This window comes from Bombus bifarius, unplaced genomic scaffold (genome assembly GCF_011952205.1).
Source record: "Bombus bifarius isolate JDL3187 unplaced genomic scaffold, Bbif_JDL3187 scf7180000007990, whole genome shotgun sequence".
NCBI lineage: Eukaryota > Metazoa > Arthropoda > Insecta > Hymenoptera > Apidae > Bombus > Bombus bifarius.
Genome location: NW_022884371.1, coordinates 2071788 through 2091093, shown reverse-complemented (window position 1 = coordinate 2091093; position 19306 = coordinate 2071788). Strand labels below are relative to the sequence as shown.

The window sequence follows — 19306 nt, the reverse complement described above, 5'->3', positions numbered from 1 at the left end:
TCGTACATGTGCACATGAAATTCTACATAAACAACAAAAAATAAATCACAGGAAACTAGCTATTTATAGGAAGAAGAGTTTTTGGAAAAAATGTTTCGATTAAAAAAACAAAGAAATAAAGGAAGTACGGCCGAAATATGGCTATAATAAGGGCGGCAAGACAATACGGGGTTGAAAAATTCGTATATTTGTACACATACATATCAATAAAATTCTACATAGTTAACAAAAAATAAATTGCAGGGAACGAATTATTTATAGTAATTTGGTTAAGAATGTTTCGATTAAAACACTAAGAAATAAAAAAAAGAAGGGTTAAAAGAAACAATCTGGTCGAAATTGAATGAGCGAGGAAATGCACGAGAAGCACCGTGAATGTAGTGTCAGTGGTCGTTTTAACTCGGGGACGACGGTAGCGCCGTAAGATAGTCGTGTTTACAGATTCGCCAGTGAGTTCTACAACGTCACGTCAAAAAGTGCAACAAATTTCTACCACCATTTACTATGTAAAGGTGCGTTTACCCGATAGAAGTTTGATGCGATAATCGGTGATAATAGGAACGTTCTGTGTGTCACGGCACGTTGTTTAACGGAATCGGGATTACTCTCGGGAAGAAAATTGTAAAAGATTTTCTTTAATACGGGAATGCTAATCGTTAGGATGGCCGCCATTTTGTCCGGAGGTGGCCCGGTTGAGTGAACGGGGCGAAAATAGTTGCTCCCTGGACACACCGAGGATTGTTGAAATTGCATAGGTACCGGTTACGTGGGATCTATTCATTTATCTCTAATTATCGAAAGAAATCTGACTGTTCGTGGAAAGAAGTGGCGCATAGATGAGAAACATCGAGATTTCTGTTCTCGTCGCCGCTCGACGTTAAGTCCTTTGTAAGCACGCCGTATACGTATTTCACGCGTAATTCCGAGCTAATTTAGCGACGATCGTTCGTGAAATTCTTTAAGTACGATGATGGTTTTCGATCGGCAGGAAGCAGACGACGGGTTGCTCATTTCCTGATTCTAATTTTTGACGGTTGACAGTTCGGTACGTTTGACGATTACACCCGAGAAATAAAAAGAAGCAGCGAGAGAAAGAGATCGAGAGGAGAGCGAGAGAGACAGACCCGGAGAGAGAAAGAGATAGAGAAATAATTCGCGACATGACATCGTACCTTTCATGAATTGCGAAATTCCAAAGAAATACAGAGACCCTTGGACGTGATTATTAGTTTCGTTTACTGGTTTACGTGCGAATCCGAGTGACTAGTAAACGTTTATGAAAGAATCGTTTCCTCGCTCAGATCAAGGCGAATAATTGAAATTTGTTAGCTGAAACCTTAATAAGATCATGCTGTCATACGATTTATAGAATGTGCGAAACGTTCTACGTTATCTATGTTGTTCTTCCTCCGCAAGAAAATTTAAATTCGTTAAAATTTTTTGCTGCTCGACTCTGAAATATTGACGGTGTACCTACCGGTGTCCCTCGAGGCGAGCTCGAATTACATGGTTCTTATCTTACGGATTTTTCGTCCATTCTAGTTTTCCAATTGGCTAACTTTTTCAATGTTTTTCAATGTTTTTCTATTTTATGTTTTCGGCCCGTCCCGTTTTTTGCAGAATTTATATTTATACAGTATTAGACTATAAATAACAGTACACTTGTTAATGATATATAGAATAATGAGGGAATTAATATTTGATGGATATACTAAGCTGTTGTAAAACTTTTTTACTAACATAAGTATTCTACAAGATTAAGTAATATTTATTGTCCTACTATTGTTATAGCTTCTTAATTGTTAGATCTGTATTGAAAGATTATATTTGAAAATGTCTAATATTATTACAATAACTTGTACAAATTTTAGTCTTTTTTTTTTATGAAACTTTTGTTATTTTGTTTCAGATAATGTAGGTATAGTTTATTCAAACAAGGCCTTTAGGGTATAATTATATTTAATGTCAGTGAATGAGTTGGATGATTGTTATTGGTGGTGCGATTATTGGACCAAAAGATATTGAGACAATTGGAATATAGCAAAGAGCGTACAAAATGACGATTGCCACAAGAGGCCAAGGAGTAGGCATAGACCCTCCTGACAGCCAGCAAAGTACACAGGTATATAATTTATTTTTATATTAGTTAGTCATATATCGTTCATTTAAACTAACTGTATTTAAACTATGTTTAAGCTATATTTAAAGTAAATTTCGTTTGCAAAATTTACCATATTGTTTTATGTATAATTGTTATAATGTGAATTTATATGCATTTACATTATTAAATCATATCATATTATTGAGTTAATATTGTGTATATGTATAATAATAGATGCACAGTCCATCGGGCCCACAACAATTAGCTGACACAATGTCGGGACTTCAACTCACGGAGAATGTGGTACAAACAGAATGCACCAATGATACCTTAGCTTCAGTAGAGGATAGTAATCAGCTCCATGGCGAGCCAGATTTTCCTGTTGCAAAACTCAATATGCTTCATGAAAAAATATCTAGTCCACGATGGGTTGTACCAGTTCTGCCAGAACAAGAGTTAGAGTGCCTGTTACAAGCCAGTATCGATCTTTGTAAAAAAGGTTATAATAAGCAATTTCGAAATTTTATTTAATCGAGTAAATAATTAAATATAAATTAATGATTTGTTTCAATGTAACAATAAATGCAAATTTGTACTTAGGAATTGATGTACAAAGTGAAGCGTGTCAACGCTTTTTTCGAGAAGGACTCACTATTTCTTTTACCAAAATATTGACTGATGATGCAGTAAGTAGTTGGAAAATGAACATTCAAAATTGTATTAATGCAAACTGTGAGCGGTTAGTGGATCTATGTATCCTGAAACTAGATGAGGACTGGTTTCCTCTTCTTGATTTGCTGGCAATGGTTTTTAATCCTAGTAATAAGTGAGTTACATTTTTTCCTATGTAACTGAAGATATGTTATTTTTAATTTCTTATTTTGTATTACTGATATTATACTGATTTATAACTTTTATTTCAGATTTCATACGTTTAATGCTGCAAGGGTCTCTGAAACTGTCCCTCCAGGAAGTGATATTCCTGATGAACAGCTTTATGCAAGGCCACCTCCTGATTCAAGAAGTCCTCGTGGTTGGCTAGTGGATCTCATAAATAGGTTGATAAGTGATATTATTATAATATTTCTTTATGATTTTATATTTTATACATGACATATAAATTATAAATTACTTAATTTTTTTTACAGGTTTGGAAGCCTTAACGGATTTGAAATTTTGCTCTCTAGATTTCAGAGCGGCCGAAATTTAACAGTACCAGTTATTTACGCTTTAATCAGACCTTTCGGTTTATGTTATGAACTACTTACTGTTCACACAATAGTTAAATATCTGATGCCTATTGTGGTAAGCATTTTATGAAAGATATTAAACAACTCAATTACATTTGAATCTATACCGATTGGACATTTTTATCTTTATAGGAAATGGTGCCTGTAATTTTGAATAATTTAACTGATGAGGAATTAAAGAAGGAGGCGAAAAATGAATCAAAAAATGATGCAATATCAGCTATAATCAAAGCCGCCAAATGTTTAGTTTCACGAGTACCACACCAAGAGGAAATGATTAAAAATTTGGGAATTCTGAGACTGAAAATGATATTGAGACTCTTACAAATTTCTTCATTTAATGGAAAAATGAATGCTTTAAATGAAGTAAATAAAGTCATCGCCACTGTTAGTTTTTACCAACATCGAAATGCAATTGTTGAAGAAGAGGAATGGCTTACTGCGGAATGCATGGCTGTAGGTTTAATTAAAGTTTGTTTCAATTTGTAAATCATATCGACAAATATTGATAAATAATATTATTCTGTTTATATAGAAATGGATAAAGGAAAACGGAGTATTAGAAATTGTTTTAAGAGATTCGTTACATCAGCCTCAATATGTTGAAAAGTTGGAAAAGATTTTACGCTTTATTATAAAAGAACGAGCATTAACTTTAGAAGATTTAGATGCTGTTTGGGCAGCACAAGCCGGGAAACACGAAGCTATTGTGAAAAATGTTCATGATTTGTTAGCCAAACTTGCTTGGGATTTTAGTCCTGAGCAACTTGACCACTTATTCGAATGTTTTCAGGTGTTCAATATTGTGAAACTATAACAATCCTTATTCTATTGATTATTATAACTCAATTAAAATCTTTCTTATTCTAGATGAGTTGGAAGACTGCTAATAAGAAACAAGGAGAAAAATTACTAGAATTAATTCGGAGATTAGCAGAAGATGATAAAGATGGTGTAATGGCACATAAGGTATTTTTATGTTTACATTATATTTATACATTGTTACATTTTTACATTATTTAAAATTTCGTATCACTGTATATATAAAATATACTATTGATTTTACTTAAGCTTAATTGTATTTTTCATTAATATTAGGTGTTAACTCTTTTTTGGAATTTGGCTCATTCTGACGAGGTGCCTACAGAAATAATGGATCAAGCATTAAATGCTCATGTAAAAATTCTTGATTATTCGTGTTCACAAGAAAGGGATGCTCAAAAGACAATTTGGTTAGACAAATGCGTGGAAGAACTAAAGAATAGTGATAAGTGGGCTTTGCCTGCGTTGAAACAAATTCGGGAAATATGCTGCCTTTATGAACCAAACCCTAATATAGCATGTCATGGTCAACGGAACCATCATTATAGGTATATTTATCTAAATAGTGATGTAGAAGTTAATAATTAATTTAAAGCAATTTACAATTGGCATTATTTCTAATATGTTTTATTCTACAGGCAAGATGTTATAGAACGACTTCAAGCAGAACATTCTGCAGTAATTCTCGTGACAAACAGTTTAACAAATTATATGGATAAAATGCGGCAGTTGGTTAAGGAAAATCCAGACATTGATGGAAATACTTACATGCACGATGGTCGCTACAATCATATTATGCAAGTACAGGAAAGACTTAATTTCCTCCGTTTCTTGTTGAAGGTGACATTTGTATTCATTTATTTTGTAATAATGACTTGTTGTAGATATAATTTTGTGTATATCTGTTTTTCTTGTAGGATGGTCAACTATGGTTATGCGCGGATCAAGCTGAACAAATTTGGCAATGTTTAGCTGAACAAGGTGTATTTGTATCCGATCGTGAAGCATGTTTCAAATGGTTTTCAAAATTAATGGGAGATGAACCAGATCTTGATCCAGCAATAAATAAGGACTTTTTCCAAAATAATATATTACAATTAGATCCGACATTACTTACGGAAAGTGGTATCAAATGTTATGAAAGATTTTTCAAGGCAGTCAATTCTAAGGAAGGAAAATTAAAATTAAAAAGGAGAACGTTTCTAATGGATGACGTTGACCTAATTGGTACAGATTATTTGTGGCGCGTAAGTAAAACTTAATACTAATTATTTTTTATGATCGTAATAGTATTTTGTGTCATTACATATTTTTATGCATCTATTTATTCAGGTCGTGACCAATAGCCCTGAAGAAATAGCAAATCGAGCTATAGAATTATTAAAAGAAGTGAATACTAATTTAGGACCACGACTTCAGTCATCAGTTTTGGCGTTTCACGTGACATATATAGGAGAGTGTATGGACAGATTGAAAGCACATTATGATACTGTATCTGTCTTGAGTAAAGTATACCTTGAAGGAAGGGAAGAACGCGAACAGCAAATGTCAAATAAAATTAAAATAGAAGCTATGAAAATGTGCCGTGTTATGAAAGTGTTACAGGAATATATAAATGAATGTGATACGACATTTCCAGGAGAACGAAAAATATTGCCATTACATAGGTACTAATATTTGTATTTATTTGTAAAAATGATGAATTTTCTAAAATAACAATAATATTCTATTTTATTTGATTACAGAGCAGTTCGTGGGAAACACCTATCTCTTATCATTCGTTTTGCGAATCCTGGTCGTAATGTGGATGATATAGAGATATTTACACATAGCAACGACACTTTGGGGTCATTAAGGCGACAAATATTACGCAGAATTAAGGCAAATGGATCAAATGTAAAACTTGACTTATTTCTTAATGGAGAACCTTTGGAGTCAACAGATGACAGGAAATTACTTTCTCAAACTCCATTGAGGGATAAGATGGTATATATTAATATCTATTTTTTGTAAAACATAGTAATGTCAGAGTAATTAAAGAATAAAATTTTTTTCATATAGCTGTTGTCTGCAAAACTAAGTCAAGTAAACAGCAACTTACCGAGTTCGCCAGATAGTAGCTCAGATAGTTCTACCAGTTCTCCACACCATCCATATGATGGGCCAGATGCAGAAGCAGAAAATAGTTTACCCGGAGTGGTATGTTAATTTGCGTTCACATATAAAAAAAAAAGATTTTTATACAATTCGTTATAAGTGCAATATTATTTCTAGATGTTTATCTTATAACTTGAAAATTTAAAAGTTTCCTGTTTTTGTTATAGGTCATATCGCAAAGATCGCAGTATGCTACATTCTTCTTTCAGTTAGCAGATCTTGGATGTAGTCTTCAACATGCGCAATTACGCGATGGTGCAAGGAACCTTTTACAATTGGTGCCACCAGATACACTTACTGTATCACGATTGCAGTCGTTATTCGGTCATTGCAAAGAAGACGACAATTTAGATAATGCTCTTTGTAATGAACAAAATACTACAGTAGATTCTTTATTTTTTACTGCAAGTTCTAGCCAAGTTTTATACAATTTAGAGGTAAAGTTTTTGTAACATTTATATGTGTTTTTATTATGTATACCTCTCGGGTAATTTGTAATAAATTATTTGTATTTCAGGTTTTATATAGTTTATTAATGCCAGTTTTAGATCCAATGTCAGAAAGAGCGTTTGAGTTTCAGTGCAACTTTATAAAAAGTGGCGAAGCTGGTGTTATTCTTGAAATGTTAACTAAAAATAAATTTCTACCAAATGCAGACGAAACTACTAAACGAGCAGCGTATTTAACGGTGTTAAAATTATGTAAACTCTTATTAACGACAGTGGGTAATGTGATGGCCTGTGTAATGGATGAAGTGCAGCAAGCTGGTATTTCGGAAAACCATGATAATCATGTTCACAACAATCGAGGCCCAGTAGCGGTTTTGAAACAAGCCTTACAAAGTGTACCTAATCAGAATACTGAGTATATGTTGAGAAGCGTAGCAACGAACTTGGCGCAGCATTTAGCGCTTCGAATGTTATGTGGAGCAGCGGAATCTGACAAATGTCGGCAACTTTTTATGCAAGCCCTTTCCTGGGAGCTACCAGATGTAGCTACTATTCGTGCCATAATTAGGCTAGCATGGGCAGCATCGACAGGTAATTTAAATAATATAAATGCTTCTGCTGAGATGCTCCATACACTTCACGAAATAAATGAAAAGGAAACGTCAAATAATCCTGACAATAACGATGTGTTAGTATGTAAAGAAGCATTAGAAGTTCTGACAATCGCTTTGGTACTGAATCCAACTGCGTTAGAATCATTATCAAGAGATAAAATGTGGCATACGTTTTTAATAGATCTTGTTCTCTTGAGTACATCGAGAGTGGTTAGAATGGCTGCGGCTGAACAGTTTTTTCTTATATCAACGTGGTACAGTAGTGGTCATCAGCCATTACTTTTTGCAATAACGCTACTTTTCACTGTTTTAAACACTACGGTTATGGAGCATGCAAAACAGAGTCATGAGTATTTTCAGCTTTTATGTAGGCTGCTAAACTTTGCACACATGTCAGGATGTCCTCTTCTGACTGCTGAAACATTATTGAACATCGAAATAGCATGGTTAAAGAAAGTACGAGACAATGTTAAAGAAACTGGAGAAAGTCAAGTCGATGAAGCTGTCCTTGAAGGTCATCTTGGTCTTACTAAAGAATTACTAGCTTTTCTACCTCCGAGTAAAAAATTTGAACTTGGCTCTGATGAAAAACACGGCGTAAATTTGATCAAGGAATTAGTCGAAGATTTTGTATTTCCTGCATCGCGTCTTATGCTGCAACTGCGTAGCACTGGAGAGCTAAGTGCTTCGCAAGCGAGCCCAGTATGCACGACTCCTCAATCGACTAGCGCAGCATTTGATTTACTTGTAGGTCTTTGTGTAGGCTGTGTACCTAACATGAAACTTCTAGTCACAATGCTCACTGATATGTTCTACTCTGAGAGAGATGAACCGCTAGTAGAATGGGATTATTTACCACCAGTCGGGCTTAGGCCACTGAAAGGCTTTGTAGGTTTAAAGAACGCTGGTGCAACTTGTTACATGAACTCAGTATTACAACAATTGTACATGGTTGAAAGTATAAGAGTCGGACTTTTGGCTGCGGAAGGTGCAGCGACAGATTTGAATGAAGATTTTTCTGGAGAAGAAAGAATTGAAGGAGAACAAACGATAGAAGCAAACGATAATGATACAAATGAAGAAAAATGTGGAGCAGACGAATCTCGAAAGGAATATAATATTGGTATTTTAAAGCAAGTTCAAGCAATCTTTGGTCATCTAGCATATAGCAAATTACAATATTATATACCTAGAGGTCTTTGGAAACATTTTAAGTAAGTTTACATTTACATTGTAAATATTGTTAAATGTATAATTGTCGAAGTGTAATTATCATCTTCATGTCATTATTGATGTTTTTATTAATATTATTTTCAGACTTCAAGGTGAGCCTGTAAATCTTAGAGAACAACAAGATGCAGTAGAATTTTTTATGAGTTTAGTGGAAAGCTTAGATGAGGCACTGAAAGCCTTAGGACATGAACAGATAATGAGCAAGATTCTTGGTGGTTCATATAGTGACCAGAAAATCTGCAAAGGTTGCCCTCATAGGTACCTTCTTAATTCTTAAATTTTGCTTTTTTCGGTAAACTGTAATACCGCATTACATTATCTTCAGATATTCCAAGGAGGAGCCGTTTAGTTTGATAAGCGTGGATATTAGGAATCATAGTAATTTACTGGACTCTCTTGAACAATATGTGAAAGGAGAATTATTGGAAGGTGCAGATGCTTATCATTGCGACAAATGTAATAAAAAGGTATAAACTTCATATATTTGTAAAGCACTTACGCATAATTCACGACATTTATTACATATTCTATTAACAAATTATATTTTTAGGTCGTAACAGTAAAACGATTATGTGTAAAGAAGTTGCCACCTGTTTTAGCGATACAATTAAAAAGATTTGAATATGATTACGAAAGAGTTTGTGCTATAAAATTTAATGATTATTTTGAATTTCCAAGAGATTTGGATATGGAACCTTATACTGTTTCTGGGCTTGCTAAACTGGAGGGAGAAGTTATAGACTGTGATTACGAGGAATCGGTGAAAGGGACTTGTACTAAATATCAATTAACTGGCATCGTAGTACATAGTGGCCAGGCTAGTGGTGGTCATTATTATTCGTATATCCTACATAGGTATTGAAATATTTATGTATCCACACATTAATATTTACATAATGGTTTAACACATATTTGTTTATTATTGCATTTTGTATTAGACAAAATGATGGCGTTGCAAAATGGTATAAGTTCGACGATGGCGATGTTACGGAATGTAAAATGGAGGAAGAGGAAGAAATGAAGTCGCAATGTTTTGGTGGTGATTATTTGGGAGAAGTATTTGATCATATGCTTAAAAGAATGAGTTACCGAAAACAAAAACGATGGTGGAATGCCTATATGTTATTTTATACCAGATTAGATGTAGAAGAAAATTCTTTAATGAAAAGTGTTAATGAATTATCCTTGTGTAAGTACTGCTTGAAATTCTTGTTTGTTAAAAAGTTATATTTACTTACTATAAAAATGTTATAACTTTTAGATACGAAACTAGGAGTTATGAAAATGCCCCCAGCTATCGAATATAGTGTCAGAAAACAGAATATCAAGTTCATGCATAATCGAAACCAGTTTAGCGCAGAATATTTTCAATTTATTAAAAAACTTGTATCTTGTAATCCCCATAACATCAATAGACAAAATATGAATGAAAAACTTGTAAGTCGATTTAGCAAATAATTTTTTTCAACGTTTGTATCAAACATATAATCTTTAAAAATTATATTTGTAGAATCCAGAGCAGGAAGAACTTGCAATGCTATCCGTGCAATTAGCGTCGAGATTCCTGTTTTACACAGGTTTTCATACTAAGAAAACTTTACGCGGTAACGCAACGGATTGGTATGACATCGTTTGTCATCATTTACGTAGTAGCAAAACAGTGCGATCCTGGTTTGCTCATAATGTCCTATTTAATCATCCACATAGGTATTGGGTTTTCTTGAGTATACATGTATCAATATAAGAGAATTTATTGTTTAACAAAATGAATTTATTGTCTTTAGATTTTGCGAATATCTTTTGAGCTGTCCTAGTACAGAAGTTCGAACGGCATTTCTCAAAATTTTGGTATTTCTCGCACACATTTCCTTACTGGATGGCCCATGCGTGCCGCCTAGTTTAAACGCACCAAGTAAGACTTTTAGTTATATTTATCATTCTTTCAAACAGATTAATAAGATATAATTTGAAATATTTGTTCATAAATCTTTATTTCCAGCTATACTTTTAGATCCAACAGCAACACTCAGTGATCATTTATTGCATGCAGTACTTTCTTTACTTCACCGTGAAATCTCAGATCATGGCCGTCATTTACCACATTATTTCTCTCTGTTTCACACATATGCATCGCTTGGTCTAGCTGAAAAAGCCCAATTGCTTAAGGTAACTTATACATTGTTTTTCTCATGTAAAATCATTTAATAAGATTATGCCATTTATAATTGTTTTTTATCGTAGTTAAATGTGCCGGTTACGTTTATGTTGGTTGCTATCGACGAAGGACCCGGACCTACGATAAAATATCAGTATCCTGAATTAACTAAATTGCATCAGGTAGTTAGTATGTTGATACGCTGTTGCGACGTGTCATCGAAAGCACACTCGAGTCTTGCACAGTCAGGTGTAGCACCTTTACCAAACCCATATGGTGACCCGGCATGTCAAAATGAATATTTGATGCCTATTCAGCCGCAGGCAGCAGATATTCTCTTTGTTAAGAACAGGTAGGTATTTCTTAAATAAAATGCGTTTAAAATATAGATAAAAGGTAAATATGTAAAGTATAAAGTATATTGATACAAACTGCAATTTTTGTCATCTAGTTATATGAAAAAATTGATCGAAGATGCAGACGTTAACGTTACTGAAGATACAGTGAAATTATTGCAATATTGTTGTTGGGAGAATCCTCACGTGTCACGAACCGTTCTCAGTGAATTATTATGGCAGATTGGATTTTCTTTCGCACATGAAATAAAACATCATACTGACCTATTACTTGCTGTACTTCTTATGGAGGACTCGTGGCAAACTCATCGTGTTCACAATGCTCTGAAAGGTACAACTGTTGCAGGTATAAGTTTTTAATTTAAGAGGCATTAAAACATGAGATCGTAAAATGTAATTGTCATTAGGTGTACCAGATGAAAGAGAAGGTTTATTCGAGATAATACAAAGAAGTAAACATCATTATCAGAAAAGAGGTTATCAATGCATTAAATGCATGGTGCAGCTCTTCAGTAAGTGTCGACCTGCACATCAGCTCCTGCATCATAGTTCCGAATTGAAGAGGAAGTGGATACACGCTACCGACTGGCTTCATGAAGAACTCGATAAAGTATTGAACAATAATAATAGCTGATTATGAAGTTACAAGAAGAGATTCATATATTAAACAATATCGATTTTATTTTCAGAGACCGTATGCTTCTGCGGCACCATATACTCATGCGTATAGTAATTGGTCTCCACCAGCTCAATCCAATGACTCTGCGAATGGTTATGTTTTGGAGCGTAGTAATAGCGCGAAGAAGACATTAGAAAGAGCATGCGAACTTTGTCCGGATGAAGAACAGGAGGTAGAGGATGCAAGCGAAGATTGCACTGAGGAGACAGAGAAGTACCAACCACAGAATAGAGACATATTGCGATCGAGACGTAGTTTAGTATGGGGATGTATAGGGTAAGATTCAAAAACAGCAATTTTATTCAATTTCATTTATCATTATACAGTTCTTATTTAAAACATAAATCATTATTGCTTCTCTCTTCAGTTATCCTGACGTCACTGTAATGCAACAAATGCAAGAGGAACAACAATCTCAGCCTAGACCATCTCCAGTTCATACTCCCCTTTGGTCCCAATCCCCGGTTATACTCACACCACCAGCTCATCAGTTACATAGTCCACAGAACTGTGAGTCGTCACAAAATACCAGCCAGGATCCATAATGAACGCTACATATTGACGTTCTACCAAGTTGCTGCCTCGGTGAAACTGTTTCAAGATATTTAGACATTACTGCGCCAGCAGCTTGGTGCCGAACGATAGAGGCACCTGTACAGATATAACTCGCAGATTTGTTCTTATTTGCTGGTATTCACGAACTTGCATTTGCAACCTGAGTTTTATTGTGGGCAGTTACTTTCATGAATGATATGATGTGGCATAGCTATCTGCACTATTGAGAAAAAAAGAACGATGTTAGGAACAGCAGGCGATTATTAAATAAGTAAGAACAGAATTTCTACGTATTAGTTGAGGCAACGAGAATTCTCATCGTAACTTTTTCTTACTCCTAACGTTCGTGCATTCCTCATTTTTTGCATCTATATAATAATTTGTGCTTTTGAATTTCGATAAAAGGAAGGTTGTTTTGGTAGAAAGAAATCTTCTGAAGAGAAATTGATACGAAGAGGAAAAAAGAACAATTTAGATAAGAATTACACTTGCCTCGATTAATGCATACGAATTCAAGTGTAGGAATACGATAAGATTGTATAAATGTATAGCGAATAGTGTTATGGAATCCCGTCTCTGCCGAATAGAAAAGAAAGGTATAAAAAAAAAGAACCTAACTTTCCGTATGTCTATGTAAATTTGTTACTAATAAAAAGTTAAAAAATGAAACTTTCTAACGATCGAAGGATAAGGCTAAAAAATACAGTAGTTTCCGATTTAATTGAAAAGAGAGCAGAGTTAACAAGTCAAGAGAAAAGAAAAATTACACATCTATCGATATTTCACTATTTTAGTCTTTCAAGACGAAGTAAACGAAAAAATTTCCTTGTACTTAATCTCGAGTATCAAAAAAAGAAGAAAAGAAAAAAAATATAAAAAAAAGGAAAAAAGAAAGAAAAATAAAGAGAGAAAAGCCACTCCTCTGATGCAGACGTTTGTGCTGTATGAGAATCTAAACATACACCAATAAGATGCCTCCCATTGTGCTTTCTTTCAGTTCATCAAATTTGAGAAGAAGAGTTGTGTCTTTGATATCATGCGACTCCATTTTGTATCTTAGATAGTTATTTAAGAATCGAGTTGTTGCTTCAAATTTTCATTGCTTATATTTTTGTTTGTTATGTTTTTTCGGCTATTTATGAGAAATTAACGAAAAAGAACTTGATCGAATGAAATTCAAGTGGACGGTGCAGTTGACCGCCTAAAAAGTTATTCGGATAAGAAACGACAGTTATGACGGGATGTTTCTACTTTAAATAGTAAAGATGGATATTAAAAAAGAGAGAAAAAGAAGGAGGCAAAATGGATGGATCAGTTTGTGTTTATTATAACGAGTCGCAGTGCCGCGAGGAAGAAAAATAAGCCTTGTTCGAAGTCCAAATTTTTACAAAATGAAAAACAAATAAAAAAAAAGGAAAAAGAATAAAAGAAGGAATTGAAGAAAGCGTGACGGTAGCGACACAAAAAGGGTATGAAACAAATATAAAGAAAAAACACTAATTTGTATCGTTCTAAGGTACGATCCATCGTTAAGAATAAAGAGCTGTGGTCTTTTCGCAGTATTATAAATCGATTCTTAGTTTTCAGTCGACAAGAAAAAGGACAGATGTGTTAGATGTTATACTGCTTGTATACTGTTCGGCATTTTATCGGGCATACAACGGATAAACGACGAAACATGGGAGAATAAACGATGACTGCGATCCTTTAACGTATGAACTGGCCATAGCTCTGACTTATTAAATAACATGTGTTATATAGATATTATATAAATAATACTAAAGAGGAGGAGAAAAAGAGAAAATAAAGTCACGTGTAATGAGGATATAAAGCAAGCCGTGTGTATACATAGGAATTCGTGCGATGAGAAAATCAACGACTATGTCAAGACACCAGGAAATAACGACATATTGATTATACTGTTCGTATTTATCAAATATCTACGTTAAACAGTGTACCAAATTATATAATAGCTACTATCGGTTAAAAATAATAATAATGGTACCTAATCTTACTCAGAATATGTACATATGCAACTGCTTTTTATATGTGATAAAAATTATTATATTCCTATTATACATTGAGGTTAGTATGCTATTGTAAATCCTGGTTTTTTGTACACAGACTGTATACTAAGTTCAATTTTTTTGTTAACGGAGAGAATGTAGTCTATAATTATTTAATATTTAATTGTATCGCTGAAAGAATAAGCGTAACACGTCTTGTATGATATACATAACTTGATTACCTTCTAACAATCAATATCAGATTTAAGTGATCGAACCTCGAAGTTTGTGTCATGATATAATACTACTAGTGTCATTATTTCTTTTTCTTTCTTTCTTTCATATTTCGTTCTCTTTTTTCTTTTATTTCTCTCGAACGAGCGATGATAGAGCTAGAAAGATATGGACATTAAGGGGGAAAAAACAGATGTAAGACAACCGGGTACACGATTCTAATTCATGATTTATATAACTATTGTCCGAAAACTTATCGAGCGATTTCATCGAACTATCGAACATTCTCATATTTACTACGAATTCTATGTGAAACTGTGACGGATCTACGAGAGTCGATCAAGATTGCCGGTCATTTTTAATGCGGTAGTTGCGAATAAACACGCTTGTTTTTTTATAGTCGACGGAAAAAGAAAACGGTCGAATGCAACATTTATACATTTTCTTTTTTGCACGAAATGTTACTATACAGAGAACAACAACGATGAAACATGATACAAACAAGAACAAAAGCGAAAAAGAAAACGATATATTCAAATCTTGATAATAAGCGAAGGTGACTGATACGACGCGTTAATCAAAATCAAAGGCAAATGCATGTGAAGCAATGAAAAAAAAGAAAAAAAAAGTAAAGTTATACAGTTGCATGCTTAAGCAAAGAAGAAAATGACACATTGTACACAAAAACGAAAAAGACGCGGAAATGAGATAAAAAAAGAGAAGCAGTTACAATAATTCGAACTCCAAGCGAAGTGAAATTTCATAAAACACAAAGTAAAAAAAAAAATGACAAAAGGAAAATACAAAAAAAAAAAAAAGATGGAGGAGAAGAAAAGAGTCCCTCGTCGATGTTCGTTTAGTTTTAGTTGTAAAGGTAATTTTATGTATTAACTCGATCGACGCTCTAGTCAGTAAAATTAAATAAACGGAAGGAGATTAACGAACCTCGTTCATTTAGTAGCGTAGAGTATCTCTCGAAATCTTTGTATTTTTTGTTTCCAGTACGACGATTGTTCAAACGATTTTGTTTTTTTTCCTTCTCTTTTTGTTTTAAATAAAACGACGTAAAGGAAAAACGAGATTTCCAAGAAACTAATAAACATGTACGCGCATTCGTTCGAGGCATGTCTTTTCGATGGTATCAAAAACTACCATGGGACACATCCGCTACTTTCGTGGTGTTCGTGTTTCTCCATTTGCCTTTGACAACTTCCTCCGAGGCTATTTCGAGAATGAAAAAAAGTAAAACAAGCAAGGCGATACGAATGAAACAAAAAGAAATCGAACAAAAAAAAAAAGAATAAGAAGAGAAAAAAGATAGGAGGAACGAAATGATTCAACAATGAAACTACCTCGTTAAGCGGTCAATGTATTTACAATTTACACGCGTACTGATTTCATTGCCAAAACCCTTTGCGCTCCATTTAATCATTTAACGAAAATACATTTCTTCTTTCGTTTGGAGCATTTCCTTTGTTCGACGAGAAATAACATCTAACACTTTGGATGTTCACGATAGATTAGAAAATGTTGTACCAATGGTAGATTTTTACTTTAAATAAATCGCAGATAAATTTCATAGCGGAGCAGCGCGCAAGGAATAATGGTAGATCGATTATAGTGGCATCGCGAAAGTTAATTTATTCCAAACTGTCTTTTTACACGCGAAAAGAAATTGGACTGCAAAGGGTTAACGCTGGCAAGAAGCTGTTCTTCGCTTTTAGAATGTCAACCGCATTATCCGATACAGCAGAAGTTTATAAGTTCACATTTTTCTCTCTTGTCATTGAATTCCGTTCGCGAATGTTTTGGATCGGATTGTTCATTGATATTTTAAGAAAGATCGATACACACGGGACGATCCATTTTTATTTACGAATTGATCTATATAAGGCTAAGGGGGACAGGAAAAAGAAAGGAATCTATTAAATTGACTTTCTAGTAATTTTACTAAGGTGAAGTGCCATTTGAAAAAGACGTCGAATAATCTTCGGATGACCTTACTCTAATTATATCTTTGATACTTTCATGTAATCTAAACGTCTTATTTAGTAATCACTTTATTCGTAGGAATTTTTCATTAATTTTTCACTAATCGTGCGTTTGTAGATTCAGATGGATCGTCCTTCGCCTGTTTTACAGATTATAAAGCGTATAAAAAGATATCTAAATCCCTGTTACGGTTCTCAGTTTCAGCACGTGTCTAAAGAGATGATTTAAATAAATGAAGAAATTACAAACAGAATGTTGACGGAACCATTTTTACTTTTGTCGGATGTCTTTGTTCTTTTTTGTTTGTTGTTTGGAACGCGTAAAAGAAAGAGATGTGGTAACGAGGAGAAAAGAGAGATCGTAGCAGGGCCGACGGAAGCTTCTCAGAAAATAACAGAGGCTTGTGATTCCATCGGAACTTGTGATTTCTTTCACGTGAATCTGCTCACGTGTGTACGAATAAAGTCGTTCGACATCGGCATTCGTATGATGAAACGATCGAGTATAGTATGGAAACTTAGTCGGTAGATAATTAAAGATTATATAAAGATTGAACTCGTGTTCCAAATCGACGTTGGACATTGGAAAACGTACTTTTTTTTCTCTACTTCGCCACTCGCGCGACGAATGCCTCTCTATCAAAGATAACACAGCGTGAAAAAAATGAAGCGTGAAATTTCGCTAGACAAGTCTGAGGGCGTTGATAATCAAGCCAGTCGGTTTCAAGCTGATTCCGCACGAAACCAAATGTAAAAGATAGTGTGTATATACTTTGTGTCCGTCAAATACACGCTTTTGTTAAATTTTTTCTTTTTTTCTTTGTTACGTCGGTACGTAGATGGTATTATGTTCGTGCGTAAGGAAGTAAATATCTGTTTTCTTTCATTAAATTCTGCACACGATTTTTGCAATGAGATTCGTGCGGTTGTGTCTACGAAACGACACGATCTTTAATAGTAATTACGATTGTATTTAACCATACGAAAATAACGATAGAATTGTACGCGGAGAGAATTAATAATCGTGGCTGTTTGTTTGAAATGTATTCGAATTAAGAACTTTTATCGGAAGTGGATGATCGCTCGGTTCGATTAACAGCGCCGTAGAATAATTCTAATCGTTAGATTTACGAAGTATTACACGATACCACAGATAATATCGAGTAGAATATTTAATATTCACTGTCCTATATTAGGACTATACTAATAAACCTTTCGATCGAGCCACAGTCGACATGTTTCCCGATGCGCAATTACGATCGTCGCCATTGAGAAAAAAGAAAAGAAAAAAAAAAAAAATAAAAGGAAGAGGAAAGGAGAGGAGGAAATTCCTTATTAGAAATGGTCGACGATGAAACTTCGCTGGTCGTACACTGTCATCACAACTGCACAAAATTCATTGTGTCTCGTAGCGGAATATCGTTTGGTGTTTGTCGTACCGAAAACGACTGCCAGAAGAGGTTTATAAAAAGACTCCAAGTAAAAGAATTGTGTTCCTTGTGACACAGCCAGTGAATAAAGGACAACTCAGTGATATTCGCAGGACGAATATAGAACATTGCTCGCATTCCTCGAAGCCGTTTTCGTTATCTGTTTCTGTATTTATTTCAAAGAGCTGCGTTGTGCAGGCATTAACTAATAGAACTTACTAATACGAGAATTCTATGCGGTGTAGGAAAGGAAATATAAAATAAAAGAAAAGAGAAAAGAAAAAAAAAAGGAAAGAAGAACATTGGTCGTGTCAGACCATGAATAGATTGTCATAAAGGAAAGGGTAATAATAAATTATTATTTACTCTGAAATGATAAAATCGTCTCGTGGACTTGCATCGACCAAAACTTTTTCTCAGTGGAAAATGAAGTTTTCTGAAGACGCTACGCTATCGTTAAGAATATTCCTCGTTTCTTTGTATCAAATATATATCTTCTTTCTTCACTCGCTAAATAACGTAATTTTCGCTTGCAATTGCCTACGTCATTCGTTGAGTCGCGTTTTTTCTCAATCGAGGCACGGAAATGTGGATAACGACCGATATCGTTTCCACTTTCGCGCGTTATTAATTATATTCGTATCGAGTCGAGATAAACCACCGTGCGGTGTGTGTGTGTGTGTGTGTGTGTGTGCGCGCGCGCGCGCGCCCGTGCCCCTGAACCTATGGTGCTTCAATAGATTGTGCCTCGTCGACCTTGAGTCTTTTCCCTTTTCATTCGTTCCGAGCGTGAAACGATCACGGATTCTTGTTGGATCATCGTTCCCTCGGTTACCAAGAATTTTCTGGAGTCGAAAAATCTGCCGACATTGAACGTTTCCTCTTGTAGAGGATCGTCGGGTTATTAATTCTACGTTCCTCGATCTTTTCGTTCATCAGATCTTATTAACGAAGATCGCACTCCTCGTGTGTACGATATTGTTAGGTCTTTTCAAAGAAAAGATTGAATATATGGTTTTAATATCTTCGTAAGGGATCATCGTGGTCCAGGACGATCGAAATTTGACGAACCTCTCTCGGGTGTTTTTCCAAGAGAAAATCCTTCAGTAGAGGAGAATTACTCGGGAAAAATTCCCAAGACAACTTCGCGAGATATCCGAGACCTTGGGATAAAATTGAGAAATTTCTTCACCTACATATTCATTAGAGAGGGAAAAAATATTTATTGAATGAAGCTTATCGCGAGAATACCGTATCACAAGATTTCTTATCTG

At 34.6% G+C, this 19306-nt stretch overlaps 1 protein-coding gene across 5 annotated transcripts; it reads left to right on the top strand.

The window, feature by feature from the left end:
- The first annotated feature begins 383 nt into the window (after positions 1 to 383).
- LOC117205412 (probable ubiquitin carboxyl-terminal hydrolase FAF-X) lies at positions 384 to 17411 on the top strand. Of its 5 annotated transcripts, none has more exons than XM_033443776.1 (30): positions 384 to 512; positions 1910 to 2122; positions 2336 to 2600; positions 2702 to 2927; positions 3025 to 3159; positions 3250 to 3406; positions 3484 to 3807; positions 3887 to 4144; positions 4222 to 4320; positions 4450 to 4721; positions 4812 to 5013; positions 5091 to 5420; positions 5506 to 5840; positions 5919 to 6159; positions 6235 to 6372; positions 6498 to 6767; positions 6848 to 8607; positions 8711 to 8884; positions 8952 to 9093; positions 9177 to 9481; positions 9565 to 9815; positions 9888 to 10063; positions 10137 to 10333; positions 10411 to 10538; positions 10626 to 10792; positions 10868 to 11133; positions 11233 to 11468; positions 11554 to 11747; positions 11827 to 12092; positions 12184 to 17411. In XM_033443776.1, the coding sequence occupies exons 2-30, from the start codon at positions 2057 to 2059 to the stop codon at positions 12359 to 12361; spliced, it is 7758 nt and encodes a 2585-aa protein (XP_033299667.1). In that variant the 5' UTR covers positions 384 to 512; positions 1910 to 2056; the 3' UTR covers positions 12362 to 17411. The 5 variants fall into 5 exon arrangements, with proteins under 5 accessions (XP_033299667.1, XP_033299663.1, XP_033299665.1 ...); XM_033443772.1 differs by having other exon boundaries at positions 11545 to 11747; positions 12184 to 12361; XM_033443774.1 differs by lacking the exon at positions 384 to 512 and adding an exon at positions 542 to 755 and having other exon boundaries at positions 11545 to 11747; positions 12184 to 12361.
- The last annotated feature ends 1895 nt before the right edge of the window (positions 17412 to 19306 follow it).

Excerpts from the sequence above, each read along its gene's own strand:
- LOC117205412 (XM_033443771.1), top strand. The coding sequence starts at position 2,057 with ATGACGATTGCCACAAGAGGCCAAGGAGTAGGCATAGACCCTCCTGAC. Across the intron at positions 2,123-2,335 it reads ACAGCCAGCAAAGTACACAG|ATGCACAGTCCATCGGGCCC; the intron begins GTATATAATTTA and ends GTATAATAATAG. Across the intron at positions 4,321-4,449 it reads ATGGTGTAATGGCACATAAG|GTGTTAACTCTTTTTTGGAA; the intron begins GTATTTTTATGT and ends CATTAATATTAG.